General features: G+C 37.2%; 2 protein-coding genes across 3 annotated transcripts in view; one reads left to right on the top strand and one right to left on the bottom strand.

The window, feature by feature from the left end:
* Positions 1 to 20,187, bottom strand: part of Gaba-b-r1 (metabotropic GABA-B receptor subtype 1) — a 136,830-nt gene that overhangs the window by 81,006 nt on the left and 35,637 nt on the right. The gene's annotated exons all lie outside the window — the stretch shown is intronic.
* On the top strand, positions 14,643 to 17,786 carry LOC135116962 (uncharacterized protein K02A2.6-like). Its single transcript, XM_064034994.1, has one exon. It carries the CDS (start codon positions 14,643 to 14,645, stop codon positions 17,784 to 17,786), a length of 3,144 nt encoding a protein of 1,047 aa, XP_063891064.1.

Below are 20,187 nucleotides of genomic sequence, written 5' to 3'. Positions count from 1 at the left end.
AATTAGATATTTCAGTATTTTCAATTATCAATACCTATTTGACGATGTAATATCGATATTATCTAGATTAATTGAGCGTACTTGTAAAATGATTACCATGGGATTTTGTGATACCGATTTGCGTTTCGATAATAAGAACCAATACTAATGGAATGTGGTCCCTCATCGTTCGCTATCCCTCGCTGCGTAATATTATATTGTGTTTACTCGTCGGGATCGTTCCGTTTATAATGTTAACTTGTGATATTACAGTATGGGAAAATTTCTAATTAAAAAGCGACCCTTAACTTTTGTTTGGACAAATCAATTATAATTCCTTGGGCCGCAAGGAGGTTATTAATGTTTTCATGATAAGTTTATATTTATGTTTGTTATTCAATATTTTACAGAATAACAATCAACCGTTTTAAGCTTAAAATCCGGAGTTACAGTAAAATTAATTGGTATGGCGCGAGCGAATCCTCAGATTACACTCAAACGAGATATTCAGAGGTCTTCAAAGTCAACGCAAGTCAGACGGAACGACAAAGTGGAATCTTAATGTGATTATAAACAGGTTTGCACCACCCCGGGGTCCGATGCTAAACCCTGAAAGCGTTCCTAGACAGTTTGTTAGTTAAATTTATTACAGTTGATCTTTGTGCACACGCCTTCGAGGTGTTTTCTGTCAGAAGACGTAATGTTTCATCTGTCTGCGATAATCTCGCCTGGCTCTAACGCCCACTTGCTTTGTTCCCCACCGCCGTCAAGTGTGTACTCGGCTGTCATTTTTGTTTCTTTACTTATATTGAAATGTCTTAAGCACCGTCAAAGTGACTCGAGAAATTCAGGAACTTGTCGGTTCATGAATGAAAGAAATTGTTCGAGCTTTTTTAGTTAATTGCGCTCGGCTAGTTTGTGTGAGTAAGGCGCTAGGCTAAAGAAGTCTTATTTGAGAATGAATAGCGGTCGCACTGAATGTGGAATGGTCGCTGGAAACCGAAATACTGAAGTATTTTCCTACAAAAGCTTGATCGCATACGTTTTCCAGATCGTATTTTAAGTTTTGAATAAACATTTTATGACTGTGAAAGTCTGGTGCTGTTTTAGCAAGAGCTTGATTACTTTTGCCAGTCGGTTCACGAGTTACAGCATATATTTTTTATTTGATGCATAACTTGTACACTTATGATAGGGTAACTTATTTATACTACGAGCTGACCCGGAAAACTTTCCTCGGACGTCTAAAAAAAAGCTTATGAAGTAAAAATTTGTTCAATCGGTCCAGCCTTTCATGAGTTTCAGAAAGACGTGCATACCGTGATTAAATTATGAAAGCCAAAAACAACAATGTATGTTTCTAGAAGGATCTATATCAGCAACTAACACCTATATCTGGATTACAACTAGATAATCATCTTGTATCATTACACTAAACTGTGTTAGCAGTAGATTAGGTTAATGTTTATCCTCGTCTGCGGCCAACGCCATAGATATTGACACACGGCTTATGTTAGTCCGGTGATTAAATTAAGCCTTGGATAATAAACAGTCACTCAATTAATACCGGCTTGGAGTAATTGCTTGTTCGGTTGGCCTATACAAGAACACTGGCCGTGTAAGATGGCTTACGAGACACGATTACCGCGGAGCACCCTGAACAATGTACAGTCACGGTGACACATCGGCACCTTTTGGTCGTCATAGCGCAATATTGAAACTTGCAAAGTCAGATTTAACAAATAATTCACAATAAAGAATAAAATCGGATTGATAATGATATTTAAATGCAAAGATAAAGGAAAGTACTGAACTATAAAGTCTGAAACCACCAACCATGGAGCAAACGTGGTTATTAACGTTCTATTCTTCTTTGTGTGATAGGCCAGTGGCCAGCAGTAGGACGATAAAAAAGGATGGCCTTTAGAGATAAATAATTTGGAAAATTACTAAAGTTTTCATATCAAGCACAATAAATAGAGGTTACATTAATGTTATCCCTTGAAGTCTTGTAAAGTGACGTCAAAGACATAGTTAATAATTAATTCAAACCGCAGTCAATTTTTGGAGAACAGTTGCTTGAGTGAGGTAGGCTGTATACGATCTATCAGCTACCTTAATTATATTACAGACGATCTCACTGTAATTGTAATTGACCTCTATCATTATTTATCGAATTAAAGATATATACACTGTACTCAGATGTCAATACTTAACTATAATTTATGAACTCCAGAGCAAAAGTACAAATAGTTGAAAGAAAAAGTAGCTGTGAAATAAATTATGTAAACCATATAACATTAAGGCCCTAAATTCGAACAAAGAATGGTAGATACTTAATATTGTGAATATACGTGTATAATTTAGCGTATTTATATAGTAACAAAAGAGCCCGGTAACTATGCAAGAAAAAGAGACGAACAAGGTTAAAATAAGACATTCACGCTCGAATAAAGGTAAGTAGAAAGAAAACATTGTTATCCTTTTGCAGGGAACTCTTAACATCTAATAGTCGTTATAGAAAAAATAGGGCAACAGTTCGACAACGTCGGCAGGATGGCTCAAAAAGAAATTGTGGTACCATTTTTATTTTATGCATACAAAGGAGCAATTCCATTGCCTGAAAACTTCAATTTGTCGTTATCGCGGAACTGCAACGTACGCAGTTTTATTGCGCTATAAATCTTGAATATCGTAAAATTCCGTAGTTACTGTAAACTTAATTATAGGGCGAATAAAACTCTTTTCCCGCTGCACAGAACATTAATCCTCAAATCGACTTGAGAAGATCCGTGTTCAATTTATCGGCTTGTCCGTATTGCGGAGTCCAGCCACGAAATTAAAGTAGTGCCGGCCATCGGATCGACGGGGCTAAATCGTTTGCGGAATGCAACACAAGCGGCCTGCATTCGTTGCAACTACATCAATAATGTCCACTTCGTTTGAAACCATAGCCAATACCGAAAGGTTTCCTAGAAAGTAAATTATAGAGTAACACAAGCAAACGTAGCCGCAGCGCCGAGGGAAATAGGAAATCAATATGAGAATTAACTTACAGTTTCTCGGTTTGTAAAATTTGCTATCTTATTATCACGATGAAAACAGTATCTGGGGATATTTGTGGCGGATATTAGGTACAGAAAGGTATTATAACAGGTAGGTTTAGTAATAATAACTTTTGCTTAGAAACGGAATGCTGAATTATGAAAGTAGGAACTACATAATATAGAGTCGAGAGGATACGCCGCGTCGTCACACAATTGTTACAATTTCCTTCACACCGTGATATGTAGGGAAGCTTTGGAGCTTGGAGCTGTCCACGGTAAATACATGTGTCGCAGCTGCTAGCGTTAATATTTGTCCGCTGCGAAACAAAGCCAATAACTGTAAAAGTTTTGGCGCGCCGCACCATTATTTATTCAGAGGCTCTTGCGTTTCTTAAACTTTTCGAGAGCCCCGTCGATATTATAAGGGTGGGCCCGCTACGGGTACAATTGGCCGCAATTTTCTCGGAAAGGCAGGATTTGTCAATAAATTTTCTTTTTTTTCTTCAATAGTGCAAACAAAGGCTTGGTCGAATTGACGTTCCAATAAATTGTGAGCGTATAAAATTAAACATCGAAGAGTTTTAAAACATGTTATTTGCTTTAAAGAGCTTGTGACGTGTGTTTTATATATCATGGGAGAGAACAGACGAGTGTGAGATGAAATATGAATTCCCCCACACATAGCGAATCATCAGTCAAAGCTTCTATTTCAAGTGCACGCGAACGACGACAACGAGTCTTCGTTTTTTCAATAACGAAATTGATACTAGAAATTCTGTTCTAAATTGAAAAATATCCCAGTAAACTCAATTATACACTCTGTACTATAATGTTCCTACAGGGTCCACTATCTCGTAAGTTCCTGCAATTTTAATTGTCGTAGAATGTTCAAGTTCCATTGAACGTAGAAACTTCAATATGTGTTTGTTTTTTTTCCTCAATTAATTTGTCGCCGGTTCAAACACAACACAAACAGAATTTTGTTTGAAAACAAAAAGGAAAAACCGGGGTGAGTACCTTCGCACTGAAAAAAACTCTTTTATGTTTTTCACGAGTATATTGTAAAAGACACGTAGGCATAACATAGCAGAAAAAAAGAAATGAAATCATAGACTATATTTGGTTCTTTTATTCAAATGTTATAGTAGGTACTCATCGCAGTAAAAATGAGTCTGAAATCTAAAATCTTTCACTTTACCATTTCTATGCATGGATGAATAACTGAATATATTTAGAAAATTGTTTGATATTAATATGAAGTGTTTTATTTGATAGCGATGCTTTCCAGTTTTATGAAGAAGTTATATTGAAATAAAATTTTCTCTTAATGATATATTTTTATGTTAAAACTCAACCCGTATAGAAAGACTGCGGTTTTCATTTCATATTCACATGCATAAAGAGTTAGCTTATTTCTTTTTACATTAAAATTTATGAATATAATTCATTTACATATTAACAATAGATATAAAACTATCCTAGTAAAACAAAATAAAACTAAAACTAAAAAGCGTTAACTTATTAACTAACTGATATTTTATTTAATCCGAATGGCATTGTGGCTCAAGTTCAATTGCTGATCATAGAGCTTTTGGGTTCAATTTTCAGGTTTTTTTTTTTCAGTTACAATAGCGGTTAATTACATAAATAGCAGCGAGCAGCTAATTTACTATCAATTTTGAGAAATATAGGCGTCAAATATAGCAAAGTGTATTTCCTAGAACTGTACCGAAGAGGCACTACATCCTGATGAGACTATTTTTATTCACTCAAAGACTGGAAGAAAAAGAATGGTGGACGTTGAAAAACAGCATCTGATAAATAAAAGAAATAAAACGAGTAGTGTGTGGGCATGTTATGACGTCAGCAGTGTGTAACGAGTGTCCCACGTTCGGCTCTCGGCTGCAGCCAGCTTTAAATTTTAGGCTAGCTGCGCACGGAGACTAAATCAATCGGCTGCTGGTTACATCCACTGTGGTTTTTTCTTGGAACTCGATTTCGAACTGCTGTGTATAGGTAAATTTTATTGAAAAAACAGTACGCAATTTTTTGTTGTTTGGCTAAGCTCTGAATGGATAAAATAAACTTCTTGTGACAAAAAAATGGCCAAGCGCGTAATACGCAAAAGTAGATCTCAAGTAAAACATGATTTAACATTTCAAAAAATATACCTTCGACATAAAACATCACATAGTTACCTATTCTTACAGTAACATTAGAGTAGAGGACAGTATATAGCACCGTGTTTGCGAAATACACAGGCAGCTACAATAAGAATAATAAAATATAAAGCATTGCTGATACAGCGCCATGGAACAAAGACGCAGAAAAATGATAATCAGGCTACAATGGCATCCACGATACATATACACGGGGTAAATAATTACGTCATTCATAACAGAAGGCATGGTACGATCGCATGGGAAATATCGTGTTTCGCCAAAAAATACGATCGCACCGTCTCGATACGCACGGATCATGGATCTTTGTCTTACCCAAAACCATGGAGGAAGGAAAGATAGCGGAGATGCCTTAGGTAGCTCAGGCAGGCGTCATCTTGTAATGCAGTTCTGATCATTTGATCAGTTCCTAAATCTAACGAGGCATTCAGATTCCTTGTTAAATCAAAACCAAACTGTCACAGATTGGTCTTGATTTATTGGGGATTTAATTTGTAAATAATGGGCGGGTTCTAAAAATGGGCGGAGCCAGCAACGTTCCTCGTACCCAGAACACCCGTATTTTGGTGCGATACTTTCTTACAAGATTTTGCGTTACGATATCTCTGTTAGTCATTTTGTTCTCCATGCCCAAACCATACGCATACCGTTTGAATTCTTGTCTGAATAAGAAGGAATTCTTTCCTTGTTATTGTTCATACAACAATGAACGAATGACAGAAGGCATCTGTTGCCAGTTATTATGCTCAAATTGTGAGCGCTTGCTGAATGGAACGCTAATATTCGTGATCGGGGCTGATTTTCTGTCAGTTATCGATATTTTTGTGTCTGTACAAAGGATGGTTCTTATGGGGTTGAAGCTCAAGTAAGGGGCGTTTGACTTTTTTATACACTCTTTTGCAAAAAAAAGCGGGCACCTATGCGAAATCTTGGTTTTTAGGGTGTCGAATATACTCTCACGCATGCTTGGCTAAACCCTTTTGATGTTAGTAACATACTACAGTCATTAAAACCCTTTGAAATACACGTGAAGTCCTTAAAACCAAGATTTCGCATAAGTGCTCGCTTTTTTTGCAAAAGGGTTTATTAACCTATTTGGTGGCGAGAATATTTTCGACAAACCATGCTTGGGCAACTAGTCGATGTAAATAGGCAATAAATAGCTTAGCCTACCTTGTGTTACTTAGAAGACATATTCCCATACCTATTCTCAATAACAGTTTAGTTTCATGAAACTAGATGGAGCAGTTTTAGCGTTACAAACACAGAGAACGTTGCAGCAAGGATGCATATTCGCTCCGTTGAACAATAGGAACAGCTCCATGTTTACGTAGCATATTAATTCGTGTCTAACTCGAACAGTCCTCAAACTGTTGTTAGGTAAACTTAGTGTCTACCTGGCGATAGCAAACCGCTAAATGTGAGCTATACCTGCCACCTTGTAATGGGCCCTCTCATTAGTTGTATCAAACCGCCCAAACTTTGTTGTTGTAGTTGAAGTACCTACAATGACACAGGTGCTGCTATTAAACGTAATTTATGGCCGCACGAAATATTTCGAAACGAGAAAACTGAAAACATTGATGGGGACAATTTTGAACTAGGTTTATATTTAAGTACACCTACTAAGAAAATTAAATACGTACCATTTTGCTGTCCTGACTTAACCCCTCTGCTCGACAAGATTTTGACATATGACTTTACCGTTGATTCGGCGGGATATTTTGAATCGCGACATGGAAGTCAAAAATTTGTACTAACTTTCAACACTTGAATTCTAAGTCCGTAATGCCTGATCAGAAGTATTTTAACTATAACTTTAGAGCTCACTTATTTGACAACAACGTGCAAAGGTCAAATGGGGTCAGTTAATTCAGAAAAAGATAATAATTACGGTGTTTTTAAGTCTATCGAAAAGTTAGGCATTTCAAATTTGGTGAAAACTTACCAATAAATAATCGCATCACTTTCTCAAACACAACACAAACGTCATATTTATAACATTTTCAATCCGTTGCAATACATTTCGTGCACTTATTTATGTTCAATAACTAAAAAATTAGCACATAAAATACACAATAAAAATGAACAATTTACAAGATCAAAGAGAAGTAGACTTTGGAATGGAGTATGTATTTTTTTTTTCAATCAGCGGTGTGCATTCGATACCTAAATCGGATATTTATTATAAATAATCGAATACCAATTTTATATATACATACCTATTTTTTAATAGCAACTTATTTCAATTTTATTTATTAATTTTAAATTATAGGTTCAATTTGTTTTTGTTGTTAAGAAAAAAGATATTTAAGTTTTATGAAAGTTTTTAGCATTAAATTTTTATATGTATTATTTATTTTGGTGTTGCGTCATTTGTAATAATTTTTAACTTTAATTGAATTTTTATTACCTATTACGGAATTTTAATTTATTCTTATATTATTTCTCAACAATTCTAAGATTTTTGTTTCTGCGGAGGGTAAGCCTGGTGTTCTGAAATATAATGCAATTTGTAACTACCAAAGTAATGTACTTATTTGATGATGAGAAACAATAATAATAATTGATTGATTTTAAAGTCACCAAATATTTTTAACCGAATCCCAAAAAGGAGGTGGTTCTCAATTTGGATGTTTGTTTTTGGTCGAAAGGGTATATTCCCCATATTTGTTATTAGGTCCAGGATCTGATGATGGAAACCTTGAGAAATCGAGGGCAACTCTCGAAAATTTTAAGCATAGATAAGGTTATAACTTGACACTCAGATGTATGTCTGATAACACTATGAAACAGTAAAGGTTTGGAGCTGACCTGATGACGGAGACCAGAGAAGGTCGAGGGAACTCGACAACCGAACTTCTCTCGTCTACATCTCCTTCACTGTTGCAGAGGCCTCGTAAATACGAATAATATAAGCAGAGACACGAGAAAGTTTAAATATTCAGTTGTCGAGTTCCCTCGACCTTCACTGGTCTCCATCATCAGGTCAGCTCAAAGCCTTCACTGTTGAATAGTGCTACCAGGCAAACACCTGAGTGATAAGATTTCAACCTATGTATTTCTGCAACTTTCGAAAGTCGCCCTCGATTTCTCAAGGTTCCATCATCAGATCCTGACCTGATGATAATGGGACTACCTCGGAAGTATACGCTATCAAACAAAAAAAGAATCATCAAAATCGATAAATAAATGGCTGAGTAATCGCGTAACAAACATACGAAAAAATGGTCGAATTGAGAACCTCCGCTTTTTGGGAAGTCGGTTAAAAATAAGTCGGCGGCGGCCATCTTTCCTTCTTGGACCAGCTTTCGATGAACAGCGAACTATTTGCCCTTTCAAACAATAAAATCGTCATAAAATTTTGCGATAACTACACCTAACTACGGCTCTCGTCAAATTGCTTTGCCGCTCAGTTAAAAAGTTGGAAGTAACGAATCGCCATTAAGTTTGGGAGGTCTACAGGAATCCTGCACATAAAACACCCGAAGAAATAAATAAGTCTTCATTTGCCGTCTTCAGAAACCCTAAAAACCGAAGATTATTTTATTCCGGCTACAACGTATTTTCTACCACTGATTTTCTAGCATTTTTTTCAAAATTTTACTTTTCCTAATTTATTTTCAGATTATGGTAAGTATACAAAAGTGCAATTTAGTAATATTATAATATCAAATAATATAAAATTATTAAATCGATTCTTTATTTTAACGAATCGGATCATTCGATGCAAAACTTCTATCACCGTCGCCATCTTGTCTATGCGTCTTCAAATTTAAAAAAACAACTAATGTAAACAAACATGGCGAGTTCGATCAGAATTCCCGGTAATTACGATTGGATTTTAAAAAGGTATATTTCTAACGGGATGCTAAATATGAAAGGTTTGAATGCGTAAAAATAATTTAAATTTATTTAGTTATTTTATTTAGTACTCACAAATGTGGTTTGATTGGAAAGAAAATAAATATGAGCGTAAATAATTAGGAAAGCATATGACTGATTCGCAGACCCCAATTGGGGTCTAAACCGAGCTTACGGTGACATTGATGTTCAGACCCCGATTGGGGTCCGCTACGGATTTGACGGTTAAAGCGCAATATCGAATAAACGCAGAATTGACACAGATACATTACGATAAAACCGATCGTTAGGTTTGATTAACTCGTTTCCAACCGAAACCGCAATCGGTCAAATCGAGCTAAAAATCCTGCTAATTATGAGTAGATGGCAAGCTCCGAGGCTCCGATTTAACAAGGCCACTGGGTATTGTGGGGAAAGGTTTGATGCATGTTCCGCTCGCGGTAAGCGGGGCCTTGATGGATGGCTCAGTTCAATTCAATTCAATTGAAACACCAGCTAAATGAAAGAAGTTATGATGTGACTGAAATGTAGAACGCGGGTCACGAGGTTTAATTTCTGCTTTTTCCGCTCCGAACTCAATATTTACGGCGAGTTTTTGTGGATTTTTGTAGTTTTTATCGGAAAACGCTCAGTGGTGCATGCCTCCCGTTAAAGTTAATTTAAAACAGATATATTGTTGCTGCTACTTTATACTACTGTTTTTGTCCGAAACAATACAGCTATCTCGTGAATCTGGCGGCGCAAGCTATTCATAATTGTCACAATACCTAAGCAAGTTAGGACTCATGAATCATAGTAATGTATTATGTTAACTTGCCTGTACCACACACAAGTTCCCAACTCATGATTGCTTGGGTTTCTAGTTTATTTAGATGCACGTTTATTCTCCCGCCCTGTATGAAACTCTCACCTGTTTTTAAATCCCAACCACGAAACTGGAATAGCTTCCACTGTATTCAAATTAAGTTAGGATAGCATATAAAAGAGATTTTCGTTGAGTTGGTGCAGCTCTGAAGCGCTGCACTGGCGCTATGTGCTAAAACTTCCCACCGAGCATTCGAATTGGATTTTTGAGACCACATTTGCGGCGAGGATGATATTAGTTGCCCATTTAAACGTCAAGCGACATACTTCAGCTAAGAACGTTAAAGATAACTTTATCTAAGTAAAGACAATCTATAAACTTTTTGCCGCAGCCCCTAACGCACCAAGTTTGCAGAGCTGCGCTTCAAGAATGTTTTATGTAATTTCCTAATGAGTTCCAAAATTACATATCTTTTCTTATCATAAGTTTGCCAACACGAAGCCATTAATTATACTTTGTTACATAGTTAAGAATCTTCGCTTCTAAAGTAACAAGCTGAAGAAAATCGATACTCAAATGGTCTCGCTCACAACATAATCTTGGAGCTGCCTGAGGTCATTTCGTAATATATATTCAAAAGTGGCTTGTATATAATTGAAAGTTTATATTTATATATTTTAACCTTGAGACAAATCCTTTGCTCGGTACTATAACAGCAAAGTCTTTTTCATTTTGAGTGTGCCTTTAAGCAATTTGTTTTCGTTACTTTGAACTTCTCATTACTTACACTGTCTTCTACGAAATTGTACGAGGCGGTTCTATTTTGACTAGCATAATATAACATTACTGAAAAAAGGTACCTACTTAAATACTAAGATAAATTCATCAAGGTTTCAACGCGGTGCGGTTTGTATTGAGCGATGATCTTGTGAGCATAAGTGTAGTATAAAGCAAAATAAAGTAACACAAGTACGCTGGCATGCACCCTAAGGATGTGAGAGGAAATTACTTTTACCCTCTCTGCAGAGATTTGCCTAAGACGTGGTACAGAAAGGTCACCTGTACATTTCAACTGAATTGAGTATTTATCGCTGTACAGTTAGCGAGTGTTAAGTAACCCTTCAGGTATGTAAGTACATAAACAATTTTTTGAAATAAATTACTATAACTTTATTTGCAATTCATCCTAACTAATATTATAAATGTGAAAGTAACTCTGTCTGTCTGTCTTGTCTTCACGCCTAAACTACTAAAACGATTTGTGTGAAATTTGGTACAGACGTAGTTTGAAATTTGAGAAAGGACATAGGATAGTTAGTTTCAAAAATTGTTGTTGTTGTAATTCCGGACATATAGCACCATCTATTGGTCAATCCAAAAATCTGCCGGAAGTCACTATTCCACGCGAACGAAGTCGCAGGCAAAAGCTAGTTCAATATAAATTATTATTCAGGTAATATTGCAGTCTGAATACTCACATGTTGGTAGGTATAATAATGTGGCCGATCTTTACATCCAAGCAATTTAAAAATAGCAGAGTTACCTTTACGTAATTTTCTATGTGGTTTTCTTTCTATTCAAGCTGCGGGCTCACAGTTTATATTAAAAAAGGAAATTGGATATTTCGAGGTTATTGTGAGGAGTGGTAGGTACTACCAACTATTAAAGTATTCAGTTACAAAAGACTTTTATTAATTATTCTTCACTGTACATCATTGAATATAATTTGACAAATCACCGTGCTAAGTACTGATTATAATTGTAGTGTTCTGTATTCAATAAATGTGTTGTCTCGTACACACGGGTAGTGGAGAGGGGGTAGTTGCGCGCGAGCAGTGAGCGAGAGCGCACGTTCTCCCGATACTGGTGTGTGACCGAGCCAATAGGCAGTGTTCGTGACATAGGGAGTACTACATGTGGCGACGAGAACAAAGGTAAGTGGAATAATTAAATTATTTCATTTTTACAGTCGATATGGTTGAACTAAATTGTGAAATAATTAAAATAAAGATGGAGGTAGAATGATGTTTGGTTGTGATAATTATTAGAAAGAGAAATGAGACGGTTGTTAATGATGATGTTTTTATCTTTGAATAAGGAAAGCATATCGTGACCCTAGATTTCGTTTGCATATTTATATGGAGGTTGCAAAAAAATAAAATAAATAAACACCCGTATCTCATACTGATTATTTCCACAAATAAAATAAAGTTAAGTAACGGAAAATAATTTAATGTTTTGGATGTGTTATTTTATGGATAACACGGGGTGAATACATTATTTTGTAGCTTTGCCACCTCACAATACGACATAATGCGTTAATACAATCGATTTACGGTTCTAGCTCAGATCAATTAAATCACATATTAAGATTTTAATGCCGACGTCTTTCTCATTAACGGGATTAATGGTAGGTATCTAGTGTCTTGGAGTACTTGGGCTATAGTTAACATGTGGGAATTATATTAGTTGTATTCTTCTAGTAAACATAACAATTACGATTATGAGATAATAATTTCACTGGGGTCATAGGGAATGCCTAATTAAGAGTAATAGAATAATTTTGTTCGATACCATGATACTTATTCTTTATAATAATTTATTTGAGTGTTCAGCAACTTCATCGGCGAAATTGTATACTATATATTGGGTCAGAAATTATGTGTTATTAGTTACAAAAATGGTAATACGTATTCCATTTCATACGCTGTAGGTACTGGTTTTGGGGACTTGGAGACAAAGCGTGAATATCATAAGTATGTGTGAAGGCTGTATGGGCCAGCATGAAATTGCGAATCATATGTGTGTGTGAAGGCTGTATGGGCCAGCATGAAATTGCGAACCATATGTGTGTGTGAAGGCTGTATGGGCCAGCATGAAATTGCGAACCATATGTGTGTGTGAAGGCAGTATGGGCCAACTTGAAATAGTGAACCATACGGTGTGTGTGAAGGCAGTATGGGCCAACTTGAAATAGTAAACCATACGGTATGTGTGAAGGCAGTATGGGCCAACTTGAAATAGTGAACCATACGGTATGTGTGAAGGCAGTATGGGCCAACTTGAAATAGTGAACCATACGGTGTGTGTGAAGACAGTATGGGCCAACTTGAAATAGTGAACCATACGGTATGTGTGAAGGCAGTATGGGCCAACTTGAAATAGTGAACCATATGGGTGTTTGTGAAGGTAGTATGGGCTGGCAGATGATCATAAACAATGCTAGTTGTGTGTGACTCATTTGAAAAAAGCAATGAGCAAATTGTCATCCTGATACTGTATTGGTTCCAGGTTGCCCCAAACCTACACAAAATGGCGAACATCCTTCCAACCCCAGAAAAGCTCGACCTCGAGGGAGACAATGCGGTGGTGGCCTTTTTTTTTATCGACGTAAAATCATCAATGACCCCTCCCGCTGTGGGTTAGCAGCGGTGAGGGAGTGTCAGACTCTTACTGACTAAAATCGTCGTGTTCCGTCATAGGCCTTTTATGTACCAGGGCCGCGGTATCTCTTTCGAACAACCCGCAGCCCCGGCAGGCCTTGGCCCTGCTGGGCCCCGCTGGGGTTGCTGACGTCTCTTTGAGGAGCGCGTGGAACAACGCGCGCCGTCGACACGGGTCTGTCGTCTAGGAAGACAGAGGGACGATGAGCCACCCGAACTCACCGCCCACAGACCCACGCCTACGGTGGCCGGGAGTCATCTCGCGACACCCGGCGCCCATGGTGTCTACCTGGTCCAGCGCGGCGGCCGGGATGAGAGGTGCGAACTCTCTGGCGTTCCGCCTCCTCCTTCTCGAGCATGACCGCTTCGCAGAAGGAGGCGACGGCATCCCATTCCCTCTCGCCCCGGACCATGGCCTGAACCAGGGCCGGACGCGAGAGGTCGCCGCCGCCCAAAGCCTCGACGAGGACCCGGCGGTGCCCTTCCCATGCGGGGCACACCTGGACTGTGTGGTCCACCGTGTCCTCGGGGCTGTCCGCACAATGGTGACACCCGGGCGCCTCCTCACGACCGAGGCGCCTCCTCACGACCGAATGCGGTGGTGGCCTTACGTTGGGAAAAGTGGAAAAGGTCGCTAAGTATTTACTTAGATGCATCAGGAATAAGTGAAGCTTTAAAAAAACGAGCAACCTTACTGTTATTAGGAGGATCTGGACTACAAGAAATAATTTACAATATACCAGGAGCATACGTTGTTGGAGAAGCAAACACTGACGTTTACAAAACTGCAATTGAGAAACTTGATGCCTACTTCTTGCCTAAACAGAACAGAATATTTGAGAGACATGTCTTTCGTCAGATAAAACAGGAAGAAGGAGAGAAGTTCGAAAAATTTGTAATTAGATTAAGACAACAAGCAGAAAAGTGTAAGTTTACGAGCCCAGATGAACACTTGATTGGTCAAATAGTAGAAAAATGTTCTTCGTCAGAATTACGGAAAAAAATACTAACATTAGGAGACGATGTCACCCTAGATAAAATCATAAAGGAAGCAAATACATTGGAGATTGTAGGACATCAACTAGAAGAATATGGACAAAAAAACACAACAAACGAGATAAACGCAGTCAGAAGTACTACTAGTAAGTTCACGGATAGAAAATACAGAAGCGATAGACAAACATCCAGAAATAATATGGGAAGTGGACAATTAACAAAGGAATGTGGTAGGTGTGGATACAGGGAACATACGCGAGCAAATCAGGCCTGTCCAGCAAAAGGAAAACAATGTAACTCATGTAACAAAATAGGTCATTTTAGTTCTATGTGTAGGTCTATACCAAAAAAACGGAAAAATGAAAATAATGAGGAGTCATATAATAGGAAAAGCCAAATAAAGCGAAGCAAGAATGAAGTGAATACAGTAGAAACGGAAGAACCAAGTAACAAATCAAAAGGTGAAGGGACTTATTATATCTTCAACTTGAATGATGACGCTGTAATAGAATGTGAAATGGGAGGTGTCAAATTGAATGTACTGATAGACTCTGGTTGTAATTTAAATGTAGTTACAGATAAAACCTGGAATAAGTTGAAGGATGAAAAAATAAAAATATGTAATGAGGTTAAAGGAACTAAAAAAACACTATACGCATATGGAAGCAAAGTTCCACTAGATGTTAAGGGAACATTTGACACTGCTATACGAGTTAATAAAAAAACAGAACCAGCCACAGTCTATGTTATCAATAATGGCACGAGAGATTTACTGGGCAAGGAGACGGCTATTAAATTAGGAGTATTAAAGTTAGGAGTCGAGGTCAATACAGTCGAACAAAAATACAAACCTTTTCCTAAATTCAAAGATGTTCTGGTCGAGATACCTGTCAATAAGAAAAGCCAACCTGTATCACAGCCTTACCGAAGAATACCTATCCCAATTGAAGAAAAAGTTGAAAACAAGATAAAAGAATTGTTGGATAGCGATATTATTGAAGAGGTACACGGCCCATCACCGTGGATTTCACCAGTTGTACCTGTACTAAAAGATGATAATGACCTACGTTTGTGCGTGGATATGAGACGCGCAAATGAAGCAATTCTAAGAGAAAACCATCCCCTACCCTGTATGGATACCCTATTAACAAAAATAAGAAAAGCCAAATGGTTTTCTAGATTAGATATAAAAAACGCGTTCCACCAAGTGGAAATTCATCCGAATTCTAGATACCTCACTACGTTTATTACGGCTAAAGGGTTATATAGGTACAAGCGATTGATGTTTGGAATTACGTGCGCGCCAGAGTTATTCCAAAAAATAATGGAGAGGATGCTGACTGGATTGGACGGTATTATTAATTTTATAGACGACATTTTGATATTTGGCGTAGATGAAAAACAACATGATGAGAGGTTATCAAAAGCCTTAGAAACTCTGAAAAAGAACAATGTGCTGCTGAACGAAAAGAAGTGTATTTACAAGGTACAAAAAATTCATTTCCTGGGACACGTTCTGACACCGGAGGGAACTAAACCCCTTGATAAATATATGACGAGTATCAAAGACTTTAGAGTACCTACTACAGTCGAAGAGCTGCAAAGCTTTTTGGGGCTCGTGAACTATATTAATAAATGGTTGCCAAATCTAGCGACAAGAACAGAACCATTAAGAAAGTTGCTGAGGCAAAAGACAGGTAAGAAGCAAAGTATAGCAGATGATTGGGGAAAAGAACAAGACTGCGTATTTCGAGAACTAAAAGTGGCGCTATCGACCGTGGAAACATTAGGATACTACGATGTTGCTGACAAGACTGAAGTAATTGCAGATGCAAGTCCAGTAGGATTAGGAGCCGTACTTATTCAGAGGGACAGTCAAGGACCAAGAATTATAGCTTACGGTAATCGTACTTTAACAGAGCTTGAAAGGAAGTACAGTCAAACTGAGAAGGAAGCGCTGGCGTTGGTATGGTCTGTGGAACACTTCAATATATTCCTTTTCGGAAAGGAGTTCGATCTCATCACAGACCATAAACCACTTGAATTCTTATTTGGGAAAAAGTCAAAACCTTGTGCGCGAGTCGAACGATGGGTATTGAGACTCCAGGCGTATAGGTACAAAATAATATACAGACCAGGAAGAACAAACATTGCTGATCCCTTATCAAGACTTTGTAAATACGATGATGTTCCAAAGGGGCACGTCGATGATTTTGTTCAACAAATAGTCGAGCAAGCATGCCCATGTGCCATCCCCTTAAAAATCATTAGCAAAAGCTCAGAAAATGATCAAGAAATAAAAAACATTAAACGTGGAATGTACAATAATGACTGGGATGAGTCCGTAAAAGGGTATAAAGTGTTTGAATCTGAGCTTTGCTTCTACGAGAATATTCTGCTTAGAGGTGACAAAATTGTTATCCCAAGAGAATTAAGGAAAGACGTACTCGATGCTGCACACGAGGGGCACCCAGGGATAGTAGCCATGAAAAGTCGACTGCGCACTAAGGTGTGGTGGTTGCGAATCGACAAAGATGCGGAAGCAATAGTCAAACAATGTAAAGGATGTACTCTTGTTGGATTGCCTAGTCATCCTGTACCTATGAAACGAAGAGAATTGCCTTCCGCCCCGTGGGTGGATATTGCCATAGACCTTCTGGGTCCCCTGCCAAATAGCGAGTACTTGTTAGTGGCCATCGATTATTACAGTAGATACAAAGAGATTAAGTTCACAAGGTCTATTACTAGTTCACAAATCATAAAACTATTAAAAGAAATTTTTAGCCGTCTTGGTTATCCCAGCTCGTTAACTGCGGATAATGGTGCTCAATTCGTAAGTCAAGAGTTCAAAGATTTCTGCCAACAATGTAATATACGATTATTTAACACGATACCCTACTGGCCTCAGCAGAATGGGGAAGTAGAAAGGCAAAATCGAGATATACTAAAGCGGTTAAAAATAAGCCAGGTTGATAAAAAAGATTTACATGAGAGCGTCTGGGAATATCTGATGATGTATAACTCAACACCACATTCAGTGACTGGTAAAACACCTTCAGAACTGTTTTTTAGAAGATTTAACCGGGATAAAATTCCATCTTTGATGGACAATGATTATAGAATTGAAGATTCAGAAGTTAGAGACAGAGACACAATTATGAAAGAGAAAGGAAAAGAATATGGGGATATGAAGAGAAAAGCACAGGATAGAACAATATCGGAAGGGGATAAAGTGTACGTAAGAGACATGAAGAAAGGAAACAAATTATCAACAAACTTTGAGGTAACACCCTATGTAGTAGAGAGAACTGAAGGTGAAACTGGAGACGTATTAGTTAGGAATGAAGAGACTGGTCAACAATTGAGAAGGAATGTAATTCATTTGAAAAAGGTTGAAGGAGAATGGAAAGTTCAACAGTACAAAGAAGACGGCAAACAAATCCAAAATGGTAATGGAAGTGACAGTGATTAAATTAAAATGGTTAATTATGGAATAATCAGAGGAAAATAAAAGTGATTTGATTGATATATATAATAATATTTACATGAACATTGTTGAGTAAATAAAATAAAATTAATAACAAGGAAGGGATGTAGTGTTCTGTATTCAATAAATGTGTTGTCTCGTACACACGGGTAGTGGAGAGGGGGTAGTTGCGCGCGAGCAGTGAGCGAGAGCGCACGTTCTCCCGATACTGGTGTGTGACCGAGCCAATAGGCAGTGTTCGTGACATAGGGAGTACTACAATAATTATTAAGATTTTTAGCTCGATGCCAAAAAAGAGAAAAGTAACATATTAAAACGTTATATATAAAAACCTGAAGATTACGAAGTCATTTATTTTAAAATGGGCTCGTTTTACTAGCCAAAATGAAGAAAAAAATTGCATTTACATAGTCTTGGAGGTATCCTGAAAAACAAGACTGGTATTAATACAAAAGCTTTTTTGTTCGTAATTCCTGAGCATATTTAAACGGCTGTTTTCGCTCAGTTTTTGTTGCGAACTTTTTTGTGTTAGCTCGAAGAAGAAAGTGATATCCCATCAAAAACATTAAATGTAAAATAAGCCAATCCTCTACGCAGTTCCTCCACCGTAAAAAGTTTTGAGATCGCATAGAAGCCAAGTCCTGTTCAACTTTAATTGTAATAATAAATCAACATTTTGTGACTATATCAATTAAATAGTTTTGTTCACATTACAATAATATTGACTTGGCCATGAGCACAAGTTAAAAGTCATAGTACATTTAATGTTTTTGATGGGATCTAATTTATTTTTTGTAGGTCTCTTTCTTCTCTAAGTATCTCTTTCTTCTATAGTATATAACAAATTAAATTAACTTACATGCAACTAACTAAATATATAACAAACTAAATATGTACACCTAAAGTAGCACGTAAACAACATTTTTTTTAAATAAACTAATAATTTTCGAAATTGTCGATTTTTGAATCAAATATCTTTTAGAACAAAAGAGATTTATTTCAGAGGTAGATGGCGCTATCACATGTAATTATTTGATTTTTTTTGAAGTACTACTTATACTAAGCTATGTAACGAAACCATAGCGCGATTTAGACCAGGACAACGCCATCTATCGAGCGAGCATGCAGTATGTATCGCACTGCATTAATATGAAAGATTTTATCATTCTTCATTTCATTTTAACCTAGCTTTTTTATTCATATGTATGTATATTTAATACATAATAACAATATACCACACTACGTAACAATAAAACAAATAGTAACATTTTGTACATAAATAAATAACAAAGTTATCAATGCAGTCAAAATTCATACACAATGTTCTTGAAAAACCGCAAATATAAATTTGTTTCCTATTTTTTTATTAAGTTTTAAGGTTTTTATAATTTTCCCTTTATATGTAGCTAGTAACCTATCTTGGTGCCAAATTTGAAGGTTCTAAGTTTGCTAGAAGTACCTTAGACTTTTGATGATCGGTCAGTGAGTGAGTCAGTGACAAAATGGTGTAACTTTGATCGCTCATAACTCGTAAACTATTTATTCAAATGCCTTGTAATTTTGAGACTTAGCTTGTTCTAATACTTACTCTTGGTCATCGAAAACCTAAACTCATAGCTTTGTTCACATGGAAGTTACAGGGGGCTGAAATAGCCGCGAAACGCTTCGAGAAAAGATAGTACGGCCGTGCCCGCTTTGCTCGAGTCTTGGCTGGGGCACTGCCGTGCCCTCAGATTACATATAATAATAGGTCGCGGAAAGCGAAAGTCATTCCGGTCGGGCCTGATCACGAAGGTCGGTTTTCACGGGCTTCAGTAGCTACGCTAACTAAAACTTATGGTAATTTTATAAGCGATTGTTTTAAAATTAACTTTATGAAAGTAATAAACTAGTTATGTTCTTGTATAGATTTGTCGTATAGATATTGTACTTTATGTTCAATAATCGCTAGTTTACCTTAATTTTTTTGCCAAGGTTGGCAATTTGCATGATTATTTGATAGATGGACTGGCGTATTCAGTAAACCGTTAATAACTATCTAAATTCAGTTTCGCGTACATCATACACTCGGTGTTATCCTGACTAGGAGGAAACCAATAAATATCTCGAGTGCATTGTTTCGTCACAAAAATGTGCGCGTAATATTAGGTATCTGTGTCACTGGCGAACAAAGAAATCGTCCCCGATATTCTTTCTTCATAATCCCAAGTCAGTAATTTCATCAGTAGTTTGATGTTATACTTATAACGGTATATGGGGTTAATATTCAATCGTAAAAGCCAAAGCTTCGACATGCGACCCACTCATAAATACATACAGTCCTTCTCGTATATGAGAAATTAACCTTCGACCCGGCAAAACGTTGGCCTGGAGCTTTCCAGAATGT

This window comes from Helicoverpa armigera, chromosome 5, assembly GCF_030705265.1.
Source record: "Helicoverpa armigera isolate CAAS_96S chromosome 5, ASM3070526v1, whole genome shotgun sequence".
Lineage (NCBI taxonomy): Eukaryota > Metazoa > Arthropoda > Insecta > Lepidoptera > Noctuidae > Helicoverpa > Helicoverpa armigera.
This window is presented reverse-complemented; position numbering and strand designations above follow the sequence as displayed.